The 9725-nt window shown below is 41.2% G+C and overlaps 2 protein-coding genes across 2 annotated transcripts; both read left to right on the top strand.

Annotated features, from left to right (window-relative positions):
• Positions 1 to 187: 187 nt before the first annotated feature.
• Positions 188 to 1982, top strand: LOC106071203 (proline-rich protein 2-like). The gene is made up of 2 exons (XM_013231250.2): positions 188 to 240; positions 341 to 1982. Exons 1-2 carry the CDS (start codon positions 188 to 190, stop codon positions 1980 to 1982), a joined length of 1695 nt encoding a protein of 564 aa, XP_013086704.2.
• Positions 1983 to 5443: 3461 nt separating this feature from the next.
• On the top strand, positions 5444 to 9476 carry LOC129928166 (uncharacterized). Its single transcript, XM_056041166.1, has 4 exons — positions 5444 to 6298; positions 6449 to 8272; positions 8521 to 9052; positions 9457 to 9476. Exons 1-4 carry the CDS (start codon positions 5444 to 5446, stop codon positions 9474 to 9476), a joined length of 3231 nt encoding a protein of 1076 aa, XP_055897141.1.
• Positions 9477 to 9725: the final 249 nt, after the last annotated feature.

Raw genomic sequence — 9725 nt, 5'->3', positions numbered from 1 at the left:
TTTATGTTTAAAACTTGTATACTAAGCCATGCTAATTCTAAAATTATTTATTAAGAACGGTATTCCTCCGTGTGCCTGTATTTTCATTGCATATCAAGCTACCTTTAGTACAAAAAGAAATTCTCATAATTATAGTTACCTGACACTTGCATAAGACGGTAAAACGATAGGGGAAATAAATAAAAAGATGTATCAAAACCAAGTCTTTTCAACCACAAGTTGGAATAATTTGAAAGGGCAGTAATTCAACGCTACTAGTCAAAGATCGTAAATGGTTATTTGAACACGTCTATCGCGTCATGGAGTCTACTTCCTAGGCTTCTGTCAAACTTCTTTTCAGACCAATACAACACACCAGTGATCCACCAGGTCCACAATCCAGAGATCCAATAGGTCCACAATCCAGAGATCCAATAGGTCCACAATTCAGAGATCCAATAGGTCCACAATCCAGTGATCCACCAGGTCCACAATCCAGAGATCCAATAGGTCCACAATCCAGAGATCCAATAGGTCCACAATCCAGTGATCCACCAGGTCCACAATCCAGAGATCCAATAGGTCCACAATCCAGTGATACACCAGGTCCACAATCCAGTGATCCATCAGGTCCACAATCCAGAGATCCAATAGGTCCACAATCCAGTGATACACCAGGTCCACAATCCAGTGATCCATCAGGTCCACAATCCAGTGATCCACCAGGTCCACAATCCAGAGATCCACCAGGTCCACAATCCAGAGATCCAATAGGTCCACAATCCAGTGATACACCTGGTCCACAATCCAGAGATCCAATAGGTCCACAATCCAGTGATCCATCAGGTCCACAATCCAGAGATCCACCAAGTCCACAATCCAGAGATCCAATAGGTCCACAATCCAGTGATACACCAGGTCCACAATCCAGTGATCCATCAGGTCCACAATCCAGTGATCCACCAGGTCCACAATCCAGAGATCCACCAGGTCCACAATCCAGAGATCCAATAGGTCCACAATCCAGTGATACACCAGGTCCACAATCCAGTGATACACCAGGTCCACAATCCAGAGATCCAATAGGTCCACAATCCAGTGATCCACCAGGTCCACAATCCAGAGATCCAATAGGTCCACAATCCAGTGATACACCAGGTCCACAATCCAGTGATCCATCATGTCCACAATCCAGTGATTCACCAGGTCCACAATACAGTGATCCATCAGGTCCACAATCCAGTGATTCACCAGGTCCACAATACAGTGATCCATCAGGTCCGCAATCCAGTGATTCACCAGGTCCACAATCCAGTGATCCATCAGGTCCACAATCCAGTGATCCATCAGGTCCACAATCCAGTAATCCATCAGGTCCACAATCCAGTGATCCATCAGGTCCACAATCCAGTGATTCACCAGGTCCACAATCCAGTGATTCATCAGGTCCACAATCCAGTGATCCATCAGGTCCACAATCCAGAGATCCAATAGGTCCACAATCCAGTGATACACCAGGTCCACAATCCAGAGATCCAATAGGTCCACAATCCAGTGATCCACCAGGTCCACAATCCAGAGATCCAATAGGTCCACAATCCAGTGATACACCAGGTCCACAATCCAGTGATCCATCATGTACACAATCCAGTGATCCACCAGGTCCACAATCCAGTGATCCATCAGGTCCACAATCCAGTGATTCACCAGGTCCACAATACAGTGATCCATCAGGTCCGCAATCCAGTGATTCACCAGGTCCACAATCCAGTGATCCATCAGGTCCACAATCCAGTGATCCATCAGGTCCACAATCCAGTAATCCATCAGGTCCACAATCCAGTGATCCATCAGGTCCACAATCCAGTGATTCACCAGGTCCACAATCCAGTGATTCATCAGGTCCACAATCCAGTGATCCATCAGGTCCACAATCCAGTGATCCATCAGGTCCACAATCCAGTGATCCACCAGGTCCACAGGAAACGATTGACACCGCCTAGCAGTAACGCAAAGTGAAATCAACCTCTAGAAAGTAGAATGTTTTGGTCCAGTGTCAATCGCCTGTTTGCAAATGACCACCATTTCAAACATTGGCTCAATTTCCTTGGTTGTGGATATTTCAATAATTTACTTCTGCATTCATCTGCGATTGGCATTTGTGTTAGTCCCTACGTAATAGCCAATCGGGAATATCGAATTTTAAAATCTTTAGTTCAGGTCGTCATAGAATCCTATACTCTTAAGCGAGCAATTCTTGTATATATATATAATATCAGGTGACCGAGCCTCGCTCGGATGAATAATTTGTCAAGAAAGGATATATACCCGAAGTCATTTTGAGAATATTTTTGTACCAGGTGGCCGAACCTCGCTCTGTTAAATAATTTCCGAAGTCATTTTGGGAATATTCTTGTAATTACGAAAATGAGCGATCGGATAAAGACTACTAATCTGAAGAGTTGTTTTAGTGTTCTGTTAGTTCTAATTGAAGGCCTAATTGTACATGTCGATTAAATTTAAAGTCTTTTAAGTCCTCCTATAGTCTAGACAAACTACAGCTCACGTCCGTCTTATAGTTTTACAATCCATCTTTTGCGTAAAACTATTGTAGGCTTACTATTATTGGCTTGGAAGAAAGTCTTTGCAATGTAACTTCTCTACGTTATAGGGTAAAACATGCACTTAGTGACAAAGTAAAATGGCGCATTTTTTCTTATTAGACTTAAATCATGGCATTAGTTTTCTAAAGAAACGTTTCCGTGGGGCACCTCTGTTACGCCAAACAATATGCTCGTTACCCATTCGGGATAGGTGCCCTGCCCAGCCTGACTGTCGGACTATAGGAAGTTCATACCGGCTTTTGCCATCCATCCATCCTAGTGGTGCTATGGCCTGCTTTTACACATCCATCCATTCAGATCTCTCCTGGCCCTAACTCCAAGCTTTTTACCGAGGTTTATAGTTAAATCAAAAGAGGCTGCAGTGTACGCAAACTGGTTGACCGCTAGATGGATATCATGTTTAGTGTGAGCAAGTAAGGCGTAGAGAAGCTGTGTTATGACCATTTCCTTTGTTTTGGTACAGGAGAGGTAGACACTGAAGCATGAACACATGGTAATAATTCACCAGCAAAATAATAATAATAATAAGGCTTGTCTTAGAGTCCGAAAATTAATGAGGATTGCAGCTGTGACCTGCATATCTTGCCACATCCAGGGCAAGCATAACCATTGTCCGCGGTGCTCGATTAAGATTTTCTTTTAGCGTCTGCGTCTGTCCTCGGCAGCAAATTTTCTTTTGGTCTCAAATGTGTATCCGCGGCCTTTGTATAGAGGGAATTCTTTAAGTCCGACAGTTACGCTGGACAGAGCAGTATCCTGTATGGGAGACGAATCTCAGACGAACGCATGCCAAAGGCAGTCTTTTTTGGTGAGCTAAAAAGTGGTCGACGTAACACCGAAACCCTTAAAAGACTAGCTTATGGCGCAAACTTTACTTAGCTGACATAGAAGAGAGCACATGGTTGCATGCGGCCTCAGAACGAGACAGATGGAGGTCACCAGCAAAATAAACAACAATGTAAAAGGTATCTACACCGCTCTACGCAATTAAAGAGTAAACAACTTATTAAGCACTTAAAACACAATAACTAATCATATATCGGCACATTTAATTTCATTACTTTTCTTTCATAGTTCTATAATAAATCAATCTACAGTAAGATGGTGCGCAAATGTTTAATTAGGTCTATTGATCCTTTAAAACTCGTTCTTGTTTGCAAAGAAATATTTTAGTGTACTGCGGTAAGCCTAGTGACGTAAGCAGCATTTTTCCCGTTTACGTCATGGAAAATTTTCATTCATAAAACATTGCAGCCAAAATTAATTTTTCGATAATGAGGCATTTTCAAACCGATATAACGGTCGACCTCGAGTTTTCCCGATGTGGCCAATGAGTTGAGAATTTTTTTCTCACTATTATGCACATACCTTGAAATTTTAAAGAAAATCGTTAGAGCCGTTTTCGAAATAAAATTTATATATATATATATATACATATAAATATATATACATACATACATACATACAAGAATTGCTCGCTTAAGAGTATAGGATATATATATATATATATATATATATATATATATATATATCTTTTATTTCGAAAATGGCTCTAACGATTTTCTTTAAAATTTCACGGTATGTGCATAATAGTGAGAAAAAAATTCTCAACTCATTGGCCACATCGGGAAAACTCGAGGTCGACCGTTATATCGGTTTGAAAATGGCTCATTATCGAAAAATTAATTTTGGCTAGAATGTTTTATGAATGAAATTTTCTATATGACGTCAATGGGAAAAAAAACTTGACACCGCTTACGTCACTAGGCTCACAGCAGTACACTAAGACATTTCTTCGCAAACAAGAAAAAGTTTTAATGATTCAATTGGCGTAATTAAACATTTGCGCACCATCCTATTGTACATTGATCCACTATGAAACTATGGAAAAAAATAATGAAATTAAATATCTTTATGTATGATTAGTTATTGTGTTTTAAAGGCTTTATAGATTGTTTACACTTTAATTGTGTACACCCGTAGGTAGCTTTTACTTTGTTATTATTTAGCTGGTGAATTATTGCAATGTGTTTAAGCTTCGAAGTCTACTGTCACATACCAAAACATAAGAAATGGTCATAACACAGCTTATCTATGTCTTACTTGCACAACCAGGGCCGGCCCTAACATTTGCGGGACCCTATATGAAATGGATTGCGTGCGGACCAGTAAGGGTAGGGATAAGGATAATAAGTGAAAATAAAGATTTTGAATTAGAAAATAAATTCGTATTTGCATTACATATTTATTAAATGAAAGCTGACGATGCCGTTTTTTTTTATATCACGCGTAGGACTGGCGTTTACCATATTGATTGACACCCCAAAATGACAATTTTGTCTTTTTAAGGACATTTTTATGAGTTTCAGATTTCCAGGAGCTCTTTGAAAACAAAGAGACCACGGGCACCCTTTTATAAATTATAATGGTTTAATTTAATAATTTACACCTAGAATTAGCGCGGGGCTTTTGAACCTTCGGGGACCACTGCGGCAGCATAGGCCTAAGGCTGGCCCTGGTGATATCCAGCTCGCGGTCAACGAATTTTTAACACGCTGCTGCTTTTCTTTGGTTAACCTATTGTAGTGTAACTGAGTTGATTTTCTGCGTGCATCCGGCGTGTCAGAAGGTCATGCCCAGTGCGTGTTTCATGTCCAGTGTGTGTGTGTGTCTAGTACTGCATCAGTGTTATGCCAGACGTGCTGGTTTCATTCACTGTTCATTGTAGTCTAATTTTGTCGAATAAAGCCATGTTATTGGTATACTAGTATTTGTTGTTTCATTACAATTTATTCGACAAAATTATGTATCTGGATTAGTGTTGAATTCCTTAATCTACAATGGATAAATTACTCAGACCGAAAGAGTTGGACATTGATCCTAATGCTCCACTGGCCTCAGAAAAATGGACTCACTGGTATGACACATTTCAGAATTTTCTTTCGTCCATCAAGGATATTAACGAAGACTTTAAACTAAAGTTGTTGAAGAATCACGTATCTGCTACGGTTTACATGCTCATCAGTGATGTATCGTCCTATTCGATGGCCATAGACACACTCAAGACTACTTATATTAAGGTAAAGAATGACATTTTTGCTAGACATTTGGTTGCTACATGTAAACAGCAGCCGGGCCAAACGGTAGAGTCCTTTATGCTAAAGTTGCGAAGCCTGGCCCGGGACTGTGACTTTAAAGAAGTTACTGCAGAACAGCACAGAGACATTTGCATTAGAGACGCCTTCATAACTGGTCTGGCATCCAACACTATTAGACAGCGGTTACTGGAAAAGACATCTCTTACTCTACAAAGCGCTTTTGACGAAGCTAGAGTGTTAGAAACAGCCACAACGCATGCTCAGGCTTACAATTCAACGAACGAAATCTCTTGTGGGGCAATGAAAACGCCAACTAGCTCCCATCTAGAAACATACATTTCTAATGAAGACCAGGAATTGAATGCCATTAAGTCGCTATGCTACTTCTGTGGTAGGAGGAGACACTCTAGGACTGAATGCCCTGCTCGAAATGCATTATGTCATCAGTGCGGTAAAAAGGGACACTTCCAAACTGTTTGTAAATCAAGTAAAACAACAGCCAACAAAGCTGACAGCAAAATATCACTGACCAGTGTGATAACTCCATGTACCTTGTCATCAGCGCATTTCTCTGGGCTTACACAGTCTACGGCACAAGTGAACGTCAACGGGTTGCTGTTGCAAGCTCTCATAGACACTGGCAGCTGTGAAAGCTACATATCAGAAGCCATCGTCAAGAGAAATAAATGGCCAGTACGCCCGTCTACAAACAGAATATTCATGGCCACTACACATCTTTCTGAACAGACATTAGGACATACATTTGCCGATGTCCAGTACAAGGGAGAACACTACAAAAAGGTCAAACTTTCTATACTTGCTGGATTGTGCTCGGATGTAATACTTGGTGTAGACTTTATAAGTCTTCATAAGGAATTGACCATACCGTACGGAGGAAAACGCAATCCTCTACACATCTGTGGTCTTAAAGCAGCACGAGTCGAAACACCGAGCCTATTCAGTAATCTAACTTCTGACTGCAGACCGGTGGCTACTAAGTCCCGAAAGCACTCAATAGGTGATACCAAATTTATTGAGTCTGAAGTGAGAAAACTCCTCTCGGACAAAATCATTGAACCTTCAAAGTCTCCCTGGAGAGCACAGGTGCTTGTGACAACAAACGAGAGACATAAAAGAAGGATGGTCATTGATTACAGTCAAACAATAAATCGCTTCACCTTACTGGATGCATACCCAATGCCCCGAGTCGATGAACTGGTAGAACGAATATCCAACTATTCCGTTTTTAGTACACTAGACCTAAAAAGTGCCTACCATCAAATACCAATCAAGACTAAGGAAAGGCCGTTAACGGCATTTGAGGCATGTGGCAAACTCTACCAGTTCTGTCGCATCCCATTCGGTGTTACCAATGGAGTTGCATGCTTTCAGAGAACAATAAATCAAATTATTGAGAATGAAAAGTTGCAGGACACCTTTGCCTACGTGGACAATGTAACGGTATGTGGTCATGATAAAGAGTCGCACGATGAGAATATGCAAAGATTTCTAGATGCTTCTAGAAAGTATGGGATCACATTTAATGAAGACAAAAGTACGATAGCCACTGACAAAGTTTGCCTATTGGGATACGAAATTTCTAAAGGCCTACTCAAGCCAGACCCTGAAAGATTCCAGGCTTTAAGAAACCTTCCTCCTCCTCATGATATGCGCTCACAAAAACGGATCGTGGGCATGTTGGCGTACTACTCACAGTGGATCCCAAATTTTTCTAACAAAATAAATGTTTTGGCAAATAACACGTCGTTCCCTCTTTCAGAAACAGTAAAGACAGCCCTTAACGAATTAAAGCAGGAGCTGGAGAAAGCTGCCATCTTCACCATCGACTATACTCGACCGCTGACGGTTGAAACAGACGCTTCAGATGTTGCAATAGCTGCCACCCTCAACCAGGATGGCCGCCCCGTGGCGTTCTTTTCAAGAACACTCTCTAAAAGTGAAAAGCGGCACTCAGCAATAGAAAAAGAAGCCTACGCCATTGTAGAATCTTTAAGGAAATGGCACCACTACTTAGTAGGAAATCGCTTTACCCTTGTCACGGATCAACGCTCTGTGGCGTTCATGTACGACAAACAGAGCAAAGGGAAAATAAAGAATGAGAAAATTCAAAGGTGGAGACTGGAACTGAGCTGTTTCCACTACGATGTCTTGTATAGACCAGGCAAACACAATGTAGCGGCTGATACGTTTTCTAGAAACGGGTGTGTATCAGCTATGAGTCGAAATGAATTGAAACTGCTCCATGACTCTCTGTGTCATCCGGGAGTAACAAGACTATGGCATTTAGTGCGAGCGAAAAACGTACCTTTCTTTTGTGAAGATGTCAGGCTGGTTGTCAACCAGTGCAGAATCTGTGCCGAAGTAAAACCCAGATATTTCAGTAATTCTAATGGAACTTTAATTAAGGCGATGCAGCCTTTCCAGAGACTTAGTATGGATTTCAAAGGACCGCTCCCTTCTACATCTAGGAACACATACCTGCTAACTATAGTTGACGAATTTTCAAGATTCCCGTTTGCATACGCCTGTTCTGATATGTCGGCTTCTACAGTAATCAGATGTCTAGATAATTTATTTGGACTATTCAGAATGCCTGACTATGTACACTCTGATAGAGGTTCCTCATTCATGTCAAGAGAGGTGCAGGAATTTTTACACGAGAGAGGGGTGGCCACAAGCAGGTCGACCCCCTATAATCCAAGAGGAAACTCTCAAGTAGAAAGGTTAAACGGTTCATTATGGAAAGCTATAACTCTGGCTTAAAAACTCAAGGACTCCCGGTTTCCAAATGGGAGCAGGTGTTAAACCAAGCCCTGCACTCTCTTCGCTCTCTGCTCTGTACCGCTACAAACGAGACACCGCACGAGAGAATATTCAAGTTCAATCGCAGGTCCACCTTCGGCAAATCACTCCCGACATGGTTAGCTCAACCAGGAAAAGTGTTGCTAAAAAAAGGAGTCCGTGCATCAAAATATGACGATGGTACAATAGCTGTGGACTTAATCACATGCAACCCACAGTATGCCATTGTAAGACTTCCTGATGGAAGAGAAGAAACAGTGTCACTACGACATTTGGCCCCCGCTTCAAGAGAGGGAGAATCAGAGGTGTATCAACATATGGAACATGAAGACCTTGAGCCGGAGACAAACCCTATAACACAGATGCAGGTGCCTACTGACCATGTGACTATGGAACCAATGGCTGCTCCTAACACACATGTACAACAGGGGGAAAATGGACATCAAGAAGAAGTAAATACAGGGGCTGAGTCTTCAGTTAGAGAGACGCCGGCGTCACCAACTGAAAGCGACGGCAGTATTGGTCCTGGTAGATATAACCTAAGACCAAGAACAAGCAGACCTAATTATAAGGTCTAACATAAATTTAATTATTTTTCCATATCACAAGTTCTAACTCAGTATCTGTAGGCTTAATATGACACACTTAGAACTGATCATTTTACAGTGTATAGCTTTTCTAGTTAGACTTTTGTATTGTATTACTTATTACATTATTATTCAAGACTACTTTCTCTACTGGTCTAACCTAATATTTGTATGCATAATATGACACTTAGCGACTGATAATTTTATAGTGTATAACGTGTTTGTTTAGAGGTATACAATGCTTTTCAATAGAGTAACTCTGTAAGTATTCTGTAGGGATACTAAGGCCTCCTATATTGTTGTCCTTCACTATTATTTACATGTTTATGTTTGTATAACTTTTAGGTGGGGTGAATGTAGTGTAACTGAGTTGATTTTCTGCGTGCATCCGGCGTGTCAGAAGGTCATGCCCAGTGCGTGTTTCATGCCCAGTGTGTGTGTGTGTGTCTAGTACTGCATCAGTGTTATGCCAGACGTGCTGGTTTCATTCACTGTTCATTGTAGTCTAATTTTGTCGAATAAAGCCATGTTATTGGTATACTAGTATTTGTTGTTTCATTACACCTATAAACCTCGGTTAAACAGTAGTCATGTTCCAGAAGTCACCCAATAAA

Source organism: Biomphalaria glabrata, chromosome 9, assembly GCF_947242115.1.
Source record: "Biomphalaria glabrata chromosome 9, xgBioGlab47.1, whole genome shotgun sequence".
Taxonomy (NCBI): Eukaryota; Metazoa; Mollusca; class Gastropoda; family Planorbidae; genus Biomphalaria; species Biomphalaria glabrata.
This window is presented reverse-complemented; position numbering and strand designations above follow the sequence as displayed.